The sequence below is a fragment of the Oryzias latipes genome, chromosome 17 (genome assembly GCF_002234675.1).
Source record: "Oryzias latipes chromosome 17, ASM223467v1".
Lineage (NCBI taxonomy): Eukaryota > Metazoa > Chordata > Actinopteri > Beloniformes > Adrianichthyidae > Oryzias > Oryzias latipes.
The window spans coordinates 23391639-23414365 of record NC_019875.2 but is presented as its reverse complement, the minus strand read 5'-3'; the positions used below and the strand labels follow the sequence as shown (position 1 = coordinate 23414365).

Genomic DNA, 22727 nt, shown 5'->3' with positions numbered 1-22727 from the left:
GACAAATAGCCAGACAAGTGCAATATTATTGCCATTTTTGTTGCACCGGTAATGTGAGTTGGGGTTGTGAGGGGCTGTAAGCTGGTGGGAGACAAGGTAGACAAATAAATGGTGGGAAACGAGGGCAGGCTTACTCCACACACAACTAGGAGTTGAATTTTTAACGACCTGCTGCCACTCTGCAGAAACTGTTTTAGAAAATGACAGTTTTTTTTAATAATGAATAATTTGTCAACAAATCAAAGACACCACTGGGAACACTTGTACAGTCCATTAAGAAATGATTGGAGAGGGACTAAACACACACAATACATTAAGTCACATCCTTGCATCTCCATTCAGAATATAACTCTCTCCCCTCCTCTCTCTGTGTGGCGCCATGGTGAAAAGCACTGCAGTTCTTTCGGGCTCTCAGTCAGAGCCAGTCGCCTATACACACATGCTCTCCCCCTCACTCAGCGACTGCTGTACTCTCTTCTCTCAGCACATGCTGCTCCTCGCCTCCTCGCTGCATCTGTTCTCCTCTCCCTGAAGTGAGATACCATGCATCCTCTTCTATCCATGTCCTTCTCCTCTCTGCATGTCTGTTCCAGGTTTCCTTTATCAATCAGACCTGTCTCACTGCAAAGCCGGGGACCCCAGCAAGCTCTGTGTCTCCCGTGAGGACTTTGGAGACGGGACAAGATTCTCTGCTGGGTTCGAGGACAGCTGTGGGTTGCAGACCTTCAAGAGACCTCTGCTCTCTGCGTAACACCGTTTGATCCCTCTCAAAGTTTAACGGGAGCACACATCAGTACATCCTGCCTCGTCTGTCTGATCTCTGGCAACCCACTGTGTAAGAGCACTTGTATCAGTTTTTGATGTGTGTGTGTGAGCGTGTGGATGGAGGCTAATGCAGCTGTTTGGCAGAAAACATCTGGACGTGTACAGTTTTGTTCGCAAGGATTTGTGCTTCTGTGAAAGCATGATCTTCTTCCTGAGATGAATGAGTGCACGTGTTTTTGATGATGTGCATGTGTGTAGCACAGTGTGATGGTGCTCTCAAATGCTCCCCCAAAAAATCTAAAAGAAAGATCCTTCCGAGATAGAAGTGGATTAAAATGACTGGGTAGGAGTCCAAATTTTAGCTGAAAAAGGGGAAATGGTACAGGAAAAAAAAAGCAGCGTCGCTGAAAAGATCAAAACTGGGCCACACAGATCTCATTTGTCGTGTTGAAGGAGCTTAAAGATTAGGGCAGGAGGTTTTAACTGGGGAAATTGACACACTTAACGAAAGCACAGCTTTTCTTTTCTTTACCAACTCCTGACTTTTTTTCATATGTCTGCCTTCATCTCTTTCTTATCTCATATTTTCAGATACAGTCTCCCCGTCCAAGACAGATCATTCCAATTGGGACGTTGCACAGGTTGGAGATCCCTCCCTGAGAAGGAAAATAATAACAATGCCATGATCCCGTCCCTCCCTCCTGTGACGTCTACATTCAGCTGTTTTACTCTGCACTGGCCTGGATTTCTGACTTACAAATAAAAACAAACACTGTGTCAAAGCTGCAAGGACAGAAAGGAGAGACTCGAGCACTTTAAGGACATAAAACACGCCTTTTTTTTTTTGGTTTAACAAGTGGCCTTTGCCTGCAACAATGCAGGTGTCTTTTGCATGCACGGACCATGGGCTGAAAGCCCCTCGTAATGGTGAGCACAGCAAGCAAAACGCCACCAGCCCCAACACAACCAGTCATGCCCGGGCTCGCTTTCGCACCGTGGCTCTGATCGCACGCAGCCTGGGCTCCTTCACCCACCGATACCACCACAACCTGAAGGAGTCAACCGCCAAGCAGACTGGCATGAAGTACAGGTACGCAAACTGATGAGGAAGTTGTTAGAACAAAAGGAGAAAGATGGAGATACAGTGCTGCAGACTAACAGCGGAAAATAATAGTGAAAAAAGAAATCAACTGAATAACAAATGGCAGAAAGGATTATATGAGCATGGACAGGCGATGAGTGGGATGGTACTACGTGTCTGTGAAGACAAAAACTTAGTGGTTTGCTCTTGCACAGATTTATGGTGATAACATCCAGAGAACTTAAAAACACACACACATTCGTGTTAAATTCTATTTTTGTTACAGGAATTAGTGAAAAGTAACAGAAAGGTAGTAATCAATGGCAATTTAATTATGAATACTTAATTATTTTGACCAAATACATAAACTGAGGATTAACATTTTGAACAAAGACAAAAAGTCAGACTTTTTTTTGTTTGTTTTACAGAAAAACAAAAATGTCTGTCAATAGAAACATTGAACATAAATTAAGGGTGTCCTGAGATGAGATTGAATTCATTCAAAATGAGAAATACTGAAATACCAGACAACACGTGAAATGCAAAGAATTCATTTAGAACAATAAAACATGAAATACAAACAATTCAGGCAGACTGATATTTAAAAATAGAAAAAAAAAATGAAAAATAACAGAACAGAAACAAAGTTATGGATAATCAAAACAGTTAAGTGTTTGTGATTTTTTTTATTTCCCTGCAAAATACATCAGCTGAACAGACCAGAAATAGTATTTTTTGTCATTTACGGCTCTATGGAGGAAAGATTTATCCCTTTTTTTTACCTATACTCTTACCTAAAATGTTTACTTTTTCTACTTGGCATATCCAATTTTTAAAAGCATAGCCAAAACTGGCCCTTAACAATAAAATAAAGATAAAAACTAAACTTTTTTGTAACTTTGTCATATTTTACAAAGAAATTGAGGCTTTAAAACTAAAATCTTATAAAAGACTGTAGTCATTCTCCACACACTTCTTGATAACTGGACATAATCACACCACACATTCTGGAAAGTGTGACAGTCAAGCTGTGGCGTGCGGGCGGTGAGGCTCTCCATGTGTGTCTGTGTGGGAGTAGAAAGCAGGCCGGGCCAAGCAAACAATGCTCTCTTATCTGTGTGAGTGGGCTCTCCATGCAGACCACAGGAGTAAAACAGTAGCTCTCACCTCGCCCTGGTAATCACTGGAGAGGATGACATCACTGTTACCTTGTCAGGGTCAAAACAGACACAGGTGAAGGGCCATTACAGAAAGGCGTCCAGCCGGAAAGGAAAAGGAAAAAAAAGAAAAAAAGGGGAAGAAAGAAAACATGGTTAGAATTAGAAAAAAATCTGAAGGGACAACAGGGGCACATGGGTCAGTTCACCTAGAAGAGACAGCAAAAGAAATAGATGTGAGGAAATCAGATTATTATTTTAGAGCCTTTATGTCACTAAATTTTAACTTGTTTCCATGACAACATTGAAACGAAAAGACAGGCTGTCACACTTCACAAGCTGGTCTTTTCCATCAAATGAAACGATTAAGAATAAAAGCCTTGTTTTGCAAGAACATTAAAGTTCTTTAAGTTAATTATGTTCAAAAAATTGTCACAAATGAAAAAAAAGGGATCTAAAGGTCAAAAGGTTTCTTAGAGTGATCTTGGTCGTGCAGTTTTTACAAGAGATGATGGCCTTGATGACCCCCTGATGTCAGAAAATCATGGTCTATGATGAGTTCAGCAGGCCAAAGAAACAAGGTAGAGCACACACTGCAAAGGTTTTTTTCAACCCCCAGTGAAATTTCAAGTGCATCTTTGAAAGCGCAACAAGTTCTTGAGTTTGTTAAAAAGGCAAAAGAGTTTCTTTGACTGGAGAAGATTACACATTTTTTATGCTCCCCCAAAAACGTAGCAGGTAGCAGTTGATGCAGTTTGTTTTAAAAGGTTTTCTTAATTTACGCTGCTCATGAAGCTGGATTTGCCCTAAAGTGTTCCTTTTTCAGAGTGTGTTTTAACTGGTCAAACTAAAAGCATGTTGAGGCTTTTTATTTTTGTGTAAATCAAAATTACAAAATGACAAATAAATTCACTTTAACCACCAAAAGGAAATACTTAACAGTATTTTTTATCCTTTGTATCTCCAACCTGTGATTCAAAGCTTTAAAAGTACATTCTAGACTAGAGTTCCTTTGAAAGATATCTGACAGGGATTCTCTTTTTTTTGATGCAAAGCCAAGTCTGGAGTTAAACCTGGGTTACACAAAATCCTTCAAGTTTTCTTCAAGTGATACCAAATCTAGCAGAGATTCTCTTCAAAGACAGAGGTGCGTGTAGTTGTGGGCGTAGGAGCTGGCACGCAGCATTAAGTACTCCAGTCCCTGTATTTGCATTCGATGTGCCTGGCATTTAGGTTCCACACTGGGAACATCTGAAGGCGTAGCAAGTTGAAGCAGAAGAAGTGGAAAGCACAGCAAGCAAGCATAAACTAATAATATCACCACCCCCAGCATTTTAGTTGTCATGACAATCCAAATTTAGTTTAGTTCTAATTGCAGTGTCCACTGGTTGCTACCTTACAAGGACATTTGAACTCTTCTTTATGATCATAAAAAGCCCAGCTATTGGCCAAAATATGAGGAGGTTCTTAATAGGGTGGAAAGGAGGTATTTTCTTGTTTTATATTTGTGTGTAGAATGCAAAAAGCAGCTAAAATGATGTTTTTTTTTTGTTTTTGTTTTGCAAGACAGGAATATTAAAAAACATGGTGAGTGTTGGTCAGAACAAGTCTTTTTGAACCAAAGCACACATCTGAGTTAAGTAAAATATTATGCTTTCTTTCCCATAGAGAGAAGGAGCCTCAGAGCAAAAGTCATTCTTGCATTCATGGATGAGTCTGCTGAGCCTCTGGCCAAATCTTTCCAATTAATTTCTATCTTTTTGTCTTTGCCTCTCCGTTTAATAAAGCCATGAACTGTTAGACCTCAGCAAAAACAACAAAAAGCACTGGTGGAAGTGAGTTTTACTAAGCACCATAATATCTCCCAGGGGGCCTTAGTCATTGACAGGTTTTTTTCTGCAGACATGTAATTTAAATCTATAATTTATCACATATTTGCAACATAATCTTGTCATAAAGGTAATTTAAAATAAGTAGCCCGTCAGTGCATTCCATGCTGGATTCTTTGCAGATCTAGAGAAACAAGTAAATAGGAAATTTGCATTTATCTTTGAGCAGCAGCTCATTTACTAAATTTAGTTAATTTATATGCCCCCCTGGGACACTAAAGTGTGCACGTCTACTCGCATTTCTGACCACAGAAAGACTACTTGCATTCCCATGCTCTGCTGATGTGTGTTTTCCTTTGTTGCTCTCTTGATGTTTTTGTTATTCGTTAGTGGGTGGATGCTTCTGTGTGGCTTTGCATGATTCATGCATACATAGAGAGGTTATTACACTGCTTCTGCTCAGCATCAGCATGTTTGGCAGCAGGTTTCCTTTTGTCCCCCTCAGCCTTTAAGACAATAAATACAATTTATGTTCCATTTTGTATTCCAAAACTATTAACTTTGGTGCTTGTCTAAGCTGCTCGCCGTGATGTGTGGATCTAATAATGTGAGCCAGGCTGTTGCACAACAAGAGCCCTGCGGCGTGGAGCTCCTCTCTGCCTAAAGACCATCCGAGCCCCCAAGGATGAGCAGCAAACAATCCCTCAGCAGAAAAGTCAGAAAGTTACACAAACTTAGCGCGTTTTAATTAAAGGTCACAAAGACAATGGTTTTCTCAGAGCGTAATAGTTTATTTAAAGCACTGCCTTGCAATTGCAGTTTTCGCCCTTTCTCCTTAATCAGCCCCCAAACAGGCTCTAAGCAAATAGATAATTGGGGGTGATAAAACAGAAAGACAGCCTCTCTGTTTATGCCTAATCCAAGTTGAATTTAGAGACTGCGAGATGCAAAATAATCCCTCAAATTGAACTGAAAATGTAGCAGAGGATGAAGCATGTTTTATTCACAATCAAATGACACTAACTCACCTTTAGGTCTAAATACCGGTCTGTCCTGGTCAGCCAGTGTGTGGGGAAAAGTACACTTTGAACGCATACTGCTTTGCTTAAAAAAAAGCTGTACTATTATTGAAGTAATTTATTCAGATTTGAGCATATGTCTTTAAAATGAGGCTCAGACAAAAAAGGCCACAATCTTAGGGAATGAATTTTACTGAAAGCTGTTCTGTGAGACGTTCTTGCAGCTTGGAAAAAAAAACACAAAAAAATACGAAGAAGCCAGCCGGAATTCCTCACAAGATCAAAATGCACTCATTAAGTGGGGGGGGCTAGCGGGTCAGGGTCTCCGCTGAGGCAATCAGTGGTTGCCTCGGCCGGTTGGCCTCCTCGGTCCCGTCGAGGCCTGACCAGAGCTCTTCTAGGGCCGGCGTCTGGGGGTGGGGGCCTGGGCTTGCTCCGGGGGGGGGGCGACGCTTTCTGGCTCCTCTCTCTCTGTGTGGGGTGGGTGGTGCCGGGCCTGGGGTGTCGGCGCCTCCGGGGGTGGGCCCCTGGGCTGGGTGGCCCTGGCCCCTTTGCTGGGGGTGGGCTGGGGGACGGCTGTTTGACCACCGGGGGACAGTCTACCAGCTGTCCCCAACTTACCCCCTTCCTTATATAACCTCATATTAGGGTGAGGGGGTGGGGGGTCTAGCCTGCGATGCGCCTTGGGGGGGGGGCTACTTGGGAGTGGCCCCCCTCCTATGGTTGCCGTATGGAGTGGGCCCCCCCTCTTTCGGTTTTATTTGCACCTTAGACATGTAGGGTCCTTGGTAGGGGGGGTGCTTGGACATCACTGCAAGCAAGCAGCAGATGTCCTCCTGGCACCCTACCCGCCAATTTTAACCGCACCTTAGACATTTAGGGCCCCTTGGTGTGGAGGGTGAGGGGACATCACTGTGAGTAATCAGGAGATGTCCCCTTAGTGCCCTACTCGCCAATTTTAACTGCACCCCCCTTAGTACACACACCCCTCCCCCTTCAATATATACATTCAAACATAAACACACACACATGCACACAAACACCCTCTCAAACACCCATACACGCACACACATTTTACAAGGAAGGTGGGACCTGGGTCCATCTGTCCCCTACCCCTTCCCTGGTGGGGGGTGCGGGCCTCTTGGCGATGGCGGCCGTGTCCCTTGGGTGCCGGCTCCCTGGGCCCGGCGGTGCTCTCTCCGCACGGTGGGGGGGTTCATATTACACCTGAGCCGGGGGTGTTCGTGTCCCTGGGGGGTGGGTCCTGGTCCTTGCCCCTGGACGCTGGGCCCCGCCAAACTTCCAACATGGCCGAGCCTGGTCGGGCCATATTTATAACATCCCTTGTGGGCCGCCCTTTTTTCCCCGGGGTTCCCCCCTCCTGGGCGGGGGCGGCGGGCCCCTGCCTTGCTCCTACCTGGACCAACCGTGGGCCGGGTGGGTGGCTGCCTGGAGTGCGGAGCGGGTCTCCCTTGGGGGGTCCTGGCTCGTACCTGGGGTCGGGGCGGGGGGATGCCCGGAACTCCTGGGTGGTGGTGGGGTGCTCGTCTGGGGCTGTGGGCGTCCCTCTCCGGTGGGGCCCTGCGTTGGGCTCTTCCGGCGCGGCGGGGGGCTGCTTTCCTGGCTGGGCTGGGGCGGCGCTCTCTTTCCCTCTGCGCCTCCCTGCTCTCTGGCTCTGGGGGCCTCGCGGCGGTCCTGCTGGCCCTGGCCTGGGTGGCGGTCTTGGTCGCCCGGGGGGCGGTTGTTCCCTGCCTGTTCCCGTGTGGCGTTGGGGGGGCTCCGGCTGCCGCTGCTGCTGCGGCGGGGGTATGGGTGTGGGGGTGGCTGGGCGCTCCTCCTCCTTCTTTTCACATTCCATCATCCATTTTAGAAGAACATAAACACTCACCTGAGCACAGGTGTTAGCTCACCTTTGCACTAATAGTTTGCATGATTGAATGAAAGATTTCACACTAGTTGGTTTAAAGGCATAGGTATGCGTTCGTGAACACTATCTGTTTTGTGTGCATGTTGACATGTGGACATTTTTGCGGCTAGCAGGTGTGTTGATAATATTTGAGTGTGTGTGAACAGGCCCCGCCCTTTTTGTACTACATTTGAACCGTACCGTAACGATAAACAACCAGTAAACCTGCCTGCTCTATGCTGCTTCATGGTCTTACCCCCCTTCCCCTCCTATTATCACCCTCCTACCCCCCCCTCTCTCTAACGTCCCTCTCTCTTCTTCCCCTCTTTCCTTTTCCGTCCGGTCCAACACCAAAGATTTTCAAACATGATTGAAATTAATAAAGTTTGGCCTCAATTACAAAAGGGGTTTATTCAGACATACCTTTGGTTTGTCTGAAGATGAATAACCCCTCTTGTTAAAATAAAATATGTCCAACACAAGAGGCCCTCAGCTCTCATCTGTTTGCCTAGCTGTTGGACAGGACAAGTTAAAAAAAAAAAAAAAAAAATGCACTCATTAAAGTGTAAGTACATATAACGAGAATAATATTATTTTTAGGAGTATTGATTCTAAAACAAAATAAAAAACTTTTTACTTTGGCTGGAGGAGAACAAAAGAATCACAGAAACACTTTGTTACTCACACGCTTAAGCACACTATGCAAAATTGTACATGGAGCTGTTGGGAAGTTGCTGTCAGATCCTATTTGTCAATAACAATGCTTTTTCTTTAGAGGGCGGTTGATCTGCTTAGACTTGAGGCTCAGACTAGCAGTTCTGCAAGCTTCAGTTTGATGAACACGTCACACAAGCAACACTCTCTGTTTGCATCATTTTGTCTTGTCCTCCTCCTAATCAGTTTCATATGTTTTCCAAGGACTAGTCTTTATTTTATCCCCAGACTTTGTTTTCCTTTAAAGTTCATTGCACAATCTGAATATCTTCTCCGTTATAGAGGGAACCCAACATTTTTTCTTTACTACATTGGCAATAAGACTCTATTCTCTCCTCGTATTATTTTGATAACAGGGTTATGGTTGGCATCAGAAGTGTGATAGGAACTGGGGAGGTATGTGTTGTGTAATTCCTCACCGATCAAGTGGGTTTGTGTTTTCTAGTGTCATCTCCAATAATCCCCAGAGAGTAAATAGTTTTATTTTCTAAGTCATAACTTTGGCAAAAGTATTTTTTGACAAATATTGATTTAAATAATCATGCATCTGGATATGAAGTCATAAAGTGCTAATTAAAAAATCCTAACACTGCAAAATTATTATTTCACTTATATATTATATGTTGTATATTTTATGTTAAGCAACATATGTTAGATCCACGGAAAAAAGAAGGACATACAGTAGCAGCTTGCAGAGTGCATACAAGTGGTGACACGTGTATGTGTGCGTGTGTGTGTGTGTGCGTGGGTGTGTGTGTGTGTGTGTGTGTGTGTGTGTGTGTGTGTGTAGGGGGGGCTCATGAGCTGACTCATTTGTCATTTTCCTTCAAGGCTTCTTTTAGGCATCATCCAAGCGTGATGGCGCGAGTTGCAGTCTGAGTTTTTCAAAGCTGTTTTTAATGCACATACCAACTCATAAACTGTCTTCCTTTTACATTCCTGTTTACCCTGCAAGTGTAATATTCAAGGTGCATCTATATTGCAGCAGGAATGCCTCTTTTTTCTTTCTACCACAGTGTGTGTTTCCTCTTCCGCAAAACACCTTTTCATCGTCCTTTTAAGCTGCAGATTTTTCCAGGCACTTCCCAGAGGATTTGCGTCTATAGCATTGTGCCTTTGCTGGCACCCCCAAACCCCAGACCTGCACAAATCTGTTCATGGCATGCCCAGTCTATAATGATCAGGTGCAGAAAGCCCTTGCTTTCTGACTCCAAAAAAAAAAAATGTCAAAGAATCGGACAAAAACAGCTTAATGTTTTTCTGTTTGGTGAAAATAACTTTGATGCTTTCACAGTCCCATTCCAATAATCTTTTGTTCTATTTAAAAGTGTTCTGAGTGGTTTTCGAACAATGATAATTCCACTTTAAACCAAAATCAAACATAGAAATCAAAAATTCACCTTTGAGTTGTTGGCTATATGTACAGAGTGAGACTGCCTTTATTTCCCATCACAACAATGATAATTCCACTTTAAACCAAAATCAAACATAGAAATCAAAAATTCACCTTTGAGTTGTTGGCTATATGTACAGAGTGAGACTGCCTTTATTTCCCATCACCCCTTTTGTTTGCACTCTCCTGCTAGCTTACAGCCCTTCACAACCCCAACCTAACATTGCAAGAGCAACAAAAATTTCGAACTGTATCGTAGCTATCCAGCCGTCCAGTTTTGTGCCAGATCCCAGCTCAGACGAGGAAAACAAAGACGTACACAGATCTATTTGTCTGCAAATGGATGCATCAGAATGTAGGAGAGGGACGTGGCTACAGAAAAGAAGATGGCAAAATTGTAGAAAAACTTTTAAAATGGGTAAACCTATTTTGTTTGGGTTGGCAATTAAAATGCATTGGTTCAAGAGATTTAAAATAAAGAGTATACCGGCACTCAGAAACACAGTTTTAATCTTAATTTATTTTAGATATGTCTTCCATCATGAGAAAAATGCTCCAAGAACCTGTGAAAAACACAATTTTCATCAGAGAGGGTGTTCAAAACTGAACAGATACAGCAAATGTATACAAAGCTGGAGGATATGCAAATATGCAATTCAGAGAATTTTTACTTCTGAAAATTCAGCCTCTCTGGAAAAAAATCGCTTAGTAATTTATTTAAAAAAATAACAATGTTGAAGGACTGCCTTCAAACAGATAACAGATCAATGACAAACGTTCTGTAGTTTCCAACTGTTTCAAGCATCAAACCGATGCTTGACCTTGACCTGCAATTTGCAGTGAATCCAAAAATGAATGTGTTTTTTAGCATCAGGGAGTATTGTCCCTAGTGAACCCCAATCAAACACACAGAGACTGAGTTAGTAACCCACTGCAAAACAAAACTCCCATCCTTCCCCCACTCTTTCATGAATCCCGGCTCACACTCTATAATACATCACAGAGATTGAGGATACAATATGCAAACTTATGCTCTGAATTAGAGATATGAGTGAATCTCTCTTCTCAGGTCATTCCACCAACCTAATGAGAAATTTTGTGCTTAGAAGAAAAAATACTTTTACTTGTATGCTTCACAGGCAACTCTTTCCAACCTCTTATTTGATGACTGATTATTCCAAACGTTGAAGACCTAATTGAATTGGCTGGGGGACAGTCAGGCAGCACAGGCTCGAATGAGTCCATCCTTAGGCACAGGTCATTAGTTTTCGTGCACAAGAAAATAACTGCTGGCAGTTTTTTTCTCTATGTGTTTTTTTTGTTTTTGTTTTTGTTTTTGTAATGAATAAATGCCTGCAAAATCAAGCGGAAAGTACAATCCCCTCCAAACAAAGATTGGATGTCTCTGCTCGCTCAGAAGGTTGTCAGAGCTTCTTCGTGTGTGTTGGACTCCTTTGAAAAAAATCGCTTCTTTCACCTGCACGCCATCATGCTGCCGAAGCACACCTGTGGTACCATGAAAGAGAGCATACAGTCAGTGTGTCTGTGAAGCTTTTAAAGTGTTGAACCACATGAGGTCCTCTTTCACTTAACCAGAATGTAAAGCTATGGACACACGTGAGACGTGATAGATGCAGATAGCCCAAGGTGTTCACACTGGACAAGCAGGGAGGGACTTCTAACTCAACGTTTACGCGCGTTTACATAGACTTTTCATTAGAAGTGGCCGCTTGAACGCACGTTGTTGAGGGTGAGGTGAGTGCAGCTACAGCTGAATGTACTCTTAAAATGCAGGGCAGCAAGATCGATTTATAGAACAAAAGTTCTTTACTGCAGTGCTTACAGCTGAGTGTAAAATGAAGGTTAAAAAGAGGTAGAGAACTAGAAATCTTGCATTAATGCTAATAGGTGTACCTCAAAGAAGATGCCATTGTAATACAGTAAAAAGCATATCAAAAAAGAAATATTAAAATGAAAAATGCAGGGCACCAATTACTATGCAATGTCCTTACAAAGCCATCTTTTAATTCTTATTTCTTTGTTTTAAAAGAAAATCTAGCCCCTCATAAGACCCCAGTATTTTGTAGAGAAGGTGCAATTGAGCAAAAAAAACCTTCTCTCTGCAATTCCAACCTTGCAATCTGTTGTGATTTTGATAAAAGATGACTTGAGTCCCCATCAAACATGGGAGAAAATCTGTCACTGTTCTCATTAGAGCAGGCGTTCCCATTCGTTCATCCATTTTCTGCTCCTGCTGCCTCAGCTGTTGTGGGGTGAGGGCCAAGATCCCTTCTGCAAAGCTGGCGGTCCACCATAGGGCCGCACGGAGACAAATGAAACAAATGCACTTTTACTCCCAAGGCCAATTTAGAAACACCAATCAACTTCAGACCGAGGAGAGATGCCAGAGTTTCCAGATAAAACCCACGCATGTACAGAGAGAACACAAAAGTCCAAACAAAAACCACCGAGCCAGGATTTCTTTTTTCTGCTATTTCAACATCCACAGTTTCAATTTGTTCTTTAGTTTTTTTAAGTATAGGCTTGGAAAAATCCCAAAGACTATTGTAGGAGCACAGTAATTAAATTCACATTTGACTAATAAAAGCTGCAAAAAATTACACCCTTTTTTTAAGTTGTGCTTTGTGTTTGTTTTTTTGTAGGAACCTGGGAAAATCTGGGCTGCGTGTCTCCTGTCTGGGGCTTGGTGAGTACATTTACCTACAATTACGAATACAGAAAAAAATTCACAAGCACCCAAGTGTGAAAAAGGCAAACAGAAAATAAAAGCCTTTATTTTATTTTGACAATATTGTTTCAGCCCAATCCAAACCTCATGCATATTTAATTTGTATGAAAACCCATAGGAGACAACAAAAAGCATTAATAATTTCCCTGTTCAATATTTAATCTGTGGCAAGGGTTTCAGCAAACAAATTACACAACTATTAGGCATATCAGTGTGTACCACGGGGGAGCTGCTCTGATTTTTCTTGTTTTATTCATTAATTTTCTTTTTGTATGTTTATGGATGTGCGAGGCTGTTTATAAGAAAGAATCTATGGGGGGGAGTATAGGTGCTGCTTTGCCATGAATGAAGACGTTCCTCCAACCTAACACTCTTTAACAAGACTTGGATAGAGCCCAATGAGCTACTACGAATGAGAAACTGGGAGAAACTATAGGCCTTTGAGCAAACATTGATTTCTTGCACTGATTTTATGCAAACAAAGTAGGAAAAAAATTCAGAGAAACCCATCTTTATCTCCTGACTTCTAAAAGTCTTTTTTCTGTGTGTGCATGTGTACCTATACATAAATATTTAACAGTGCAATGACTCCAAAAGGACAGTCACATTCCAAAAAGACAGACTTTCTTGTAATTTGTAAAATAAATGCATCTCAGTGGTTTCAATTTTCCTAATGAAAAATTATGCTAACACCAAAACATTTTTAAAAATGATATAATGGTTTTCAGTCATGGGCTATGTTATGCAAGAGTGCATGAGTTTGTACGCGCGTGTACTCACTTGTGTGCAGGAACTGTGTCAACATAACTCAGAGCTGCATTTGACCCATTACACACGCATTCTGGTTGTCCACAATTGCATGTCATTTTCCATTTTCCACAGTTTATGCTTGACAATGGTGGCATTTAGAAGATGACCATATGAAAGATCTTCACTTCTGAAGATAATATTTTCGTCACGAATCAAGAGGCTGGTAGAAAGGCCAAAAATTAAAATAGAAAAACAGTCCAAAACAAATTATTACTTCTCGCGTACATTGTATGAGCAATAGAAAGCTTCGTATTGTATGTTCATATTATATGTTTTTTGTAATGGAATATTAAGTTTGATGGTTTCCTTTTGGGTTTGATAATAATCTGACAGTCAGTAGCAAGGTCAAGTATTAGGTTACAGTTAACTTTTAATCCTAGTGTCCTTATTTTCTGCACTTATTTTAATAATTTTACTAGGGTTTGGTTGGAGTGTTTTTTTAATTATGTTAATTATGTTTACATGCAGAAAGGCCCAGAGCATAATGTTAACCGTGTTCTTGTGTAATCACAGAGTTAAAGACCAGTAATATGTCGAATGCAGTTATTTAAAATTCAAATTAATATTTAAATTTAATGAAACATTTCTTAACAATTAAAAACTACAATTTTTTCTGTAACCATACTCTAATAGGGATTTTTAGTAATTCTTCCAAACACCAGTCTATTAGTAATGAGTCCCCTTTGATGAAAATGTTTATGAAATATGGCTCTAGCAGTGAGTATTACATATTATCTCAAAAAACATATTTAACATTCTGAAGAAGAACCTTGGGTATATTGAAAGAAGTGCCCTTGCAAGTTTTAGTTTGTTAAGTTCCACTCCAGTCATCTTTTATTTACTGTATTATATATTCTACAAGCAATCCCAGTGATCTTTTAATTATGATGACACCGTTTTTTGCTCAAACCAAAATCTTTTGTCATTTTCTTTGACATAGTTTCTGCAGAGCGGCAGGAGTTCATTAGAAATTCACTTCTGAGTTGCCCCGTGTATTGTCTATGTCACAATTATGCTGTTTTCACAACTTCTTGAATAGAGAACTACTCAGAAATGCAATTTTGCGATTAATTTGACCAATGTATGTCCTCTATCATTAGAAAAACACCACAAGAAAATGTTCAAATCGCCAAAAAAAAGAAGACATAAAAAAATTGTTATTTTGTGGGATTGATGTGTTTTCCTTTATATTTATTTGTCTCATACATTTCCACTTATTTGTTGATTGTTAAAATTTTTAACAAGGACTCATTTATACATATTTCCAACAAGATGTGAAAATATGAGAAAGGCTATATATGAAAAAGTTTTTAAACGTTTTTTTGTTTTGTTTTTTTGTTCCAAACCTTTTATTTCTCTTAACAGGAACATGGGTAACATTTGGCGGTCAGATCTCAGACGAGGTGAGACATTATGACCAATCAATCACCTTCCCAGCCTAGAAGTGCATGTTGGTTTTTATTAGCCTGGACCCAGCAAGATAAAATTGAGTAGCTGGCTCTGTCCACTATCTATGGAGGCGGTTTAATTTAATCTGATGTAATATGGTGTGGGAGCAATTAGACCACAGCAATCGCTCAATATCATCAAATTAATTTCCAAGTGCCACAACCGGCCGTAAACTCCCTGTTGGCTCCACCACCACTAAGTGATCTGGTAGCATCCCTCACTGTCAGCCGTTATGAAGCAGAGGACATACTCCGCTACCCTTACCCATCCCTGGGGAGGAGGGAAAAACTCCGAATTGTGGATAACACATCACCAACTGAAGACTACTGAGACAAAGTGACTCAGGGGAAAAGAAACAAATCTTCAAAATAAAACAAGACATGGAGGCAGATGGTTTGGAAGACTTCTTCATGTCAAAACCGGCGTTTCCATCTGCTTCCTTCTTAGTGAGTTAACATGCAAGCACAAGAAGTAGGTCAAAAAAAAAGTCTGCAAAAACAAACTGCAGTAAACAACCCAAATCAGTGAACAGCCAGTGTAGAGTTTCAGACTCAGCAGCAAACCCATTTTTTACTCCTTTGGTTTTTATGGATGGAAATGTCTTTATTTAAGGATAATTTATTGCACTGCAGTAAGGTTAATGGGAAAACTCTTCTCGCCTCTTAGGTTGCAGAGCAGCTGATGACGATTGCTTATGAAAGTGGAGTTAACCTGTTCGACACGGCAGAGGTTTACTCCACAGGGAAGTGGGTAACACTTTTCAGTCCTTGAAAGACATTTTGTCTTTTGATATTGCATTACGATACGGTATTGTAGCATTGAGCTGAAAAAGAGCAGAACCAGCACGTCCAAAGTGATTTAAATATTCTTATCTGTGGCTGGAGGATCTTTATGTTTGCCCAGCTTTGTGGACATTATTAAGATGAATAACGCAGAGCATGTAAATGCTGTAATGGGATAAATATTAATTTCAAGGTTGCTGGTGAAATTAAGGTGTTCGATGCAAGAAGCATCGTTTATCTTGCATCCCCCTCTGGTTTTTAATCAGACACAGATGCAGCACATACAATTCACGTTTACTTGCTGCAACTGAAGGCGGCTTCTGTGATGATCTGATCTGAAATCCCTCTGCTGTTTTTAACCTCAGACCATTTCTTTTCTTCACAGAGCTGAAATCCTTCTGGGAAACATCATCAGGAAGAAGTGTTGGAGGTACATTGTAGTCTCTAAATAAAACAAAGACTTTTTTTGCCATCTATTCTTTGTATTGTTATTGCACTTCACTCAAATTTGGCCTTTGTAGTTACTGGTCATGTACATATTTCACATTTTGAACTCAACCTTTCAAAATCAAACCCTTTGGTTTGTTCCTATGAGAGCAGCTGTTCTTCTGGGATAGTTTTCTACTAGATCGTGGTGACTTGCAGCAGAGATTTGCTCCCATTCTATCACTAAGGCATTAGTGAGGGGATATTTGGAGGATAAATCGTGTCCTTCCTCCTTATTTTGAAGAAAAGAAGAAGCTGAGAGTCTTCCTACCAAAAAAATCCATGTCTTTGTGGAATTCACTTTGTGCATGGAATCTGTCAGATTGAAAGAGGGCAGGATTATGTAACAACAAATCATCAAGCTGCACTTTTGTGTTTGATTGTTTAATTGTTACATCTGTGAAAACTGAACTAGAATTGCTCAAATATAAACCTGCAATAAATCGAGCAGATCCTCCATGAGTCGAATGCCACATACTCTAAGCAAACTGTTTATGCGTAAAAGGTCTGAGACGAATGCACAGCAAACATTACTGTTTAGAGGTAGATCAAAAACAATCATTTTGAAGTGCCTCAGACCAACAGAAAGGAGACTTGTCAGGCAAACATGGAAGATCTCAGGGGAGCCATTGACTCAGGAGAAGCTAAATGTTGGTGCTCTGTACATTTTTTATCCTGTTTTATTGCAGTTAAGAACTGGAACGTCGTCTATCAGGCTGACAACCAGATTCAGAAAGAAAAACAGTGCATTTTAAAATTGAATCTTTGAAGGCATTTAAAAGGTAGAATTGTGATTTATTCATTTTGGTCAACCAGGTAATAAAAGTATATTTAGAATCAGTAACTTGTATTCAAGTTTTATCTAGAATTGTTCAACCACAAACTCCGGTACAAAGTTTACATTTTGATTCTCAACACAAGATATTACACTGACGTTCAGTAGGCCTCAAGACAAACCAGAGTTACAGTTGGGGATGCCCTTCAAATGTTGTTTTAATGATGTTTTAATCTGGAAATTTCCTGTGTGTGAAATATTTTTGAGCATCATGATCTACTCTAGCACAGTCACAGCAATTCCAACATCATGATTAAAAGACTTAAAACAGGATCTGCATCATCCATAAAGTCCACAGAAGATGATTCTCAATCACGGAAAAACAGCGGTTGTTCCACAGCATGCCATTCTGGCGTGTCAGGCCATTTCCTTCTCTGCCCTTTCTCCAACTCCAGCAGCAGTTGGTATTATTGATCATTCAAGCATGGAGGATTTGATTGTGAGGGAGCTGTCTTGTTAGAGTTCACAAACAAGACTACCTCTGTGAGTCCTCATGTTTGATAGGTTACAGACAAGGTTTGACTGCCACTTCTCACTGCAGGATGTCAGGTTAACCATCAAACATTGCACACACACTTAATCCTCACACTGTTTGGATTCTGACACATTGTTACACTCGTGCACAAATTGATGCCGGCTCTGAAATATTTGTGTCCCATTTTTTACATGTCTTCCTGTTTTCCCTCAGGAGATCCAGTCTGGTGATCACCACAAAGCTCTATTGGGGGGGAAAGTAAGTGTATGTGCATGTATGTGGCTATCTTTAGCTGTACTGCACCTGTCTACACCTAAAACTTTTCCCTCCGGCATCAGGAAATATGACATTGGATTAGGCATTTTGGGAAAGCCACAAAAACACAAAAAAGACACACTGAAGACACTGTAACCACGGTCTCCTTTTTCCTTAGTGTTACCCGTTTTTAGCCTTCCGGCTAAATGTCAGATTTGCTTCTGCTGTCATGCTGAAATATTCTGCGTTCAGTATGCATTAGTCACATCCACCTTCTTCTAAAAGTCTTTAGGCTCTGACTGAGGGAAATAGAGCATCCACCAGCAGAAACACATTCCTCCTCTGGTGGGCTTTCAATCTGATTTTGCTTAGTAGACATGATCCCAAAATAGATGTTAAACTTCAGTCAAAAAATAATTTAATCTGTTCCATTTTGAAATAATTTATGGGGAAAATATGTAATCCCTTGTGTGTCATGGGAGATGGGTGTTCTCTTTTATCTGAGCAAAATAGTAGAACACAATGAAAAGGAGAAAATACCGATTTTAAGATGAATGTGACTGAAATTTCTCTGCAGGGACAGCTCGCACTACTCCTTCAAAAGAGGTTTTTGGACAATCCATCAGCTGTTTTCAGCAAAACAACTCCAAGGCTACACGATGGCAACATTTCCCATTAGCAGCAACAGTGTATAGTAAACAGGAGCATGTGGAGCTGAATAGTATGGGATTTTAGACATTTCTGATACACAGAAAGAGTAAGGAACCAAAATAACCAAAAGAAACCAGAGTTTTTGGGGTTCACTTTAACTTTTATCTTTTTTCTTCATTTTTTAAGTGAGTTAAACTGCATACACCACTTTCAAACTAGAATTAAATGCAAACTAACAGATTAGGATTGAAGGTTTACCTCACTCCAAAAACATAAAAATAATAACATATACTAGTATTATCTTGATTTTTTTTATGTGCATTTATTTGTTAAAGCAAACATTTGCTTTACCACTTGCCTTTGCTGAACATGTTTTTACCCTTTTTATTTCAAACGGGAGTGGATTCAAATCACTTGAGGTCAGGACTAACATCCATAACAGGGGTTTAATGCACCCTCTGCAGAGAAACCCTGCAGGGTCGGATCAATAACTGAATCAGTAGACCTCTCTTAAGTGGCCTGCAGGTAATTTATACTAAGAATCTTGCCTCACATGTGCAGTGGTCTGTGTCATTCTTTGAAAGTGTTATATATGTTGTATGAAAATGCTTCTTTTCTGGATTGAACGTCTTTGAAATCCATTTTTTGTGTCTTATGCTCTTGCAGAGCAGAGACAGAGAGAGGCCTCAACAGAAAACACATCATAGAAGGTAACATGTCAGTTTCTCCTCTGCCTTTATCAGTTTTCTTTGTTTTTTGTTGTTTGTTTGCTTGCTTTTTTGCGTTGGAAAAACCTTTTTTCTCAGAGGTACACCAGACCCACCATTTTGTGGGTCATCGAAACTTTTCATCGAAACTTTTAAAGGTGCCAATATAATCAACTTGAATAGTGCCAGTATCAAACACACCACAGTGCAATGCACCTCCTACAGTGACTCAGCTCCCCAGCATCATTAGCATTCATTGCAGCCTCTGTAACATTCCCCTCCAAACCAGAGACAGGAAAAGAATCCAGAAAAATCTGGAAGAGAAGGAAGGGGACAAAAACACAAAGTTGCACAAAAATGTTGGGGAAAGGAGACTTGGCATGCTTAAAAATAATAGCTTTATTGTGGAAAAGGTTCATGTGAAAGGAGAGGGTATAAGTGGTTTAAACGGCAATGCGGAGCGTGTAACTCTCAACTGGGATTAGTGGGTGATGAGGAAGCTTCTGGCACTAATCTGACATACAGTCACAGTTACTTTTCCATGTCTATTAGTCGGCTGTCCTCTTTTTGAAAATCTCTTGAGTGGGTTTTGACTTCTCAGTTGGTTTCTTTTGTGACTGAATGAAGGCTGATCTACTTCTGTAGATTCAAGGAGTGAGTTTGTCCTCTACAGATTCAAACTGTTACAATCAGCACTGGATTGAGTTCCCTCAACAATTGGATATATTATTTATATATTATTATTTGTGGTGCAATTAAAGTAGATAAACATATGGAGATCCTCACTGAAACCAATCAGTTTTGAACTGAGAGGAAAAAATCCACAGAGAAAGTCTGAAAAAAAAAAACTCCCTTTGAGACTTCTGGGAAAGATGAAGTTAGTTTAAAAGAGTTGATGACTTGAAAATGACTGTAAAATCTTGAGAGTCATGTCAGTACAAAGGTGGCTAAAGTGGGTTAGTGCCTAAAGTGGAAGAATGGGTTGAAGTGATGCTTGACAGCTATTATACATGGATGGAGAAGCTGACATCTTCTCTCCTGTTGGAATTGGTTCATTAAATTCTGTTTGGAAGGAAGGGCTCCAAAACATTAGACTATCAAAATCTGAGTACCAGTATGTGTAGAGTTTGTGTACAATCACATATATGTACTGTATAAATGCTGTATAAATATATTGAATCGCAAACAGAGATGTGTTAGTCCCATTATGGTGATAGATAACGTAGGTAACATGTTCTTGTGGCATTTTTCTGATGATGGAGGACATAAATTTAGAAAATTAAGCTCAAAATGACATTTCTGAGTATTTCTTTATTCAAACCATTGTGAATCAGAGGAAAACAAAGAAATAATGTTTTAAAAGGAGAGTATTTGTGACTTAGGAAAGACGCTGGGGGACTGCAAGCACCCTGCTCAGGTTCGCTATGCAACAGGGAGGGGAAGGGGGGGCAGGGTTGCTCTGTGCCAGCAGTCCCACCCACATCTTACAGGTGAATTTCTAATGAACTACCGGCGCTCTGAAGAAACTATGTCCTAAAAAACGACACAATTGTTTTGATTTGGCTTTAAATGGAATAATCCTAACTAAAAGACCACCGGGAATGTTTTTAAAAAAGCTCAAAAGCTGATTGGATTGGAACTTTAAATACTTGTGCATTTGACATGGACCAATCATTTTCACAATTTTCTTTATTTTTTATTTAATATGTGAAAACAATCTTTGTAAAATGTACCATAAAGTTTCCTGAAAACCCAATAAAAAATCAAATGTACCCATTTTTATTCCCAAATTTTGACATATTTTTTATGTATTGCTTAAGTTTAAATTAATCTTGAAATAGTTTATTTTAAGACCAGCCTTAAAAAAACGTTGTTTTCAATTAAAAACAAATACTACTATACCAGGAAACATTATGTATTAATCAAGATTTTTACTTTTAAAATATCATATTGTTTTTTCAGCTAAAAGACGGATCAAAAAGGAAAAAGCTTACTAAAGAGTTTAATACTTATAGGAGCAAATCTCCTGCAAGTATGCAGTTCCTGCTGTTTGGACAATGGTTGAAGATGTAATAAAGTCTGCAACAATGAGAAACAAATATTATCAGTAATCATTACAAATATTGCTTCTTGTTTAACAACTATGAGGTAAACTAATAAAGCAGGCTTTAAAGTCAATATCCTAACTGTTGCCTGATTGTAAAAATTGCCAAACAATACTCAGCTGACATGCATTTCAAAATAATACACTTAAATGCAGAAACCGTGTTTTAACAAGAGCATGAAACTCTATCTATTCAGTTAGGACTATATGAGTCATAGTAGCTCTATTTTGATCTGTTGGATGTGATTTTGCTCATCAGGAAAAAAAAATATTAGTAATTAGTAATATAAATTGTTGGGCAGTTGTCCAGGTAAACAAACATGCCTTGATCTGGTCCAGGGGGACATCATTAACACCATCTTGTGTGGCAGGTCTACTTGTTTGTCTGACGAGTCATGTCAGCGTAGCTCAGTCAATAACCATTCAAAAAATTAAAGGAAGAACATTTCTTTTGTAGTTGATGTTGAGGCTATAACAGCCTTACAAGATGGGGTGTTTTTGTCAAACACAAGAATCAAAGAACACATGTAGACTTCCTCCTCCTGATAACTATTATAGGATTTAGTTTTCACAGTATGACATGAATTCATTTTCCAGCTTTGCCCTGCGCATGGCAGATCCCCTTGATCCTATCAAAATTTAAAGTGTTTTTTTCTTTTCTCAGCTTTAGTGGGTAGCAAAAAGAGAATTTTATGGCTCGATAAATAGGAACCAGACTTCATGTGACAACTCGGATGAGCATGCAGAGCAAACTGGATCAAAAAATGTGGCAGGTCAGATACAGCTGGAAGGCTCTGAGTCAGATGTTGTCCACTGCCATTTTACCACGTTTATAAGCCCGTTGGTTGAACTTCGCCAGAATCTCTTTGACCTATTTTTCCACTTAAATGGAATTAATGAGTTCTTCGACAAAAATTTCCTGCCACTTAGTTTTTGTGAAATTTGGTTTACCAGGATTAGGAGACCTGGTAGTTAATATAATTTCTTTTTTTAAAAGCTAAATTGTGTTCATTCGACTTCAAAACTTAGACTCTCTGTAGTTGTTAAATGTTGTTTTTTGTGTTTCAATGATTGAAAATCTTTAACGAAGCAACTCTCCTCTTAATTTAGGACTGAAGAGTTCCCTTCAGAGGATGCAACTCGAGTATGTGGATGTGGTTTTTGCCAATCGAACAGACAGCAACACTCCCATGGAAGGTGAGTGAAATCATACCAGCCCTCCTGGTGGGGCAGTTGGGAAGTTGTGGCAGCAACAATGCATGTTGTTCTGTAACCTGAGAAGGGGCCACATACTGACTCGACTGGCTCTTTGGGGTCACCAGTAATTCTTTTCCTCCTGCATAAACAGGGCAAAAGTTATCCGACAATCTTGTCTTATCTTCTGTCGTCTATTTTTGTCAAGCAATTTTTCTCCTCTCTTGGGGGGAGGACTTCTGTGGGCTTTCTTAGCTGCACCCGCTCCCAGCCCTCTCTGTTCTTCATAGCAGGATTATTTGGCTCCTGTGGGAGAGAATGGTGTATTTTAGGCTGGTCTCACTAGAAACAAGCCCTGCTGAGCGC

General features: G+C 40.4%; 1 protein-coding gene across 1 annotated transcript in view; it reads left to right on the top strand.

Moving 5' to 3' along the window:
- LOC101168654 (voltage-gated potassium channel subunit beta-1) overlaps window positions 1–22727 on the top strand; it is a 34852-nt gene that overhangs the window by 4446 nt on the left and 7679 nt on the right. Inside the window, exons 2-10 of the mRNA XM_011486775.3 lie at window positions 594–835; window positions 1357–1855; window positions 12528–12571; window positions 14789–14826; window positions 15539–15618; window positions 16040–16084; window positions 17664–17708; window positions 19023–19066; window positions 22278–22364. Of these exons, the coding sequence (XP_011485077.1) occupies window positions 1641–1855; window positions 12528–12571; window positions 14789–14826; window positions 15539–15618; window positions 16040–16084; window positions 17664–17708; window positions 19023–19066; window positions 22278–22364 (598 nt within the window). The 5' untranslated portion in view covers window positions 594–835; window positions 1357–1640. The remainder of the gene's footprint in view (window positions 1–593; window positions 836–1356; window positions 1856–12527; window positions 12572–14788; window positions 14827–15538; window positions 15619–16039; window positions 16085–17663; window positions 17709–19022; window positions 19067–22277; window positions 22365–22727) is intronic.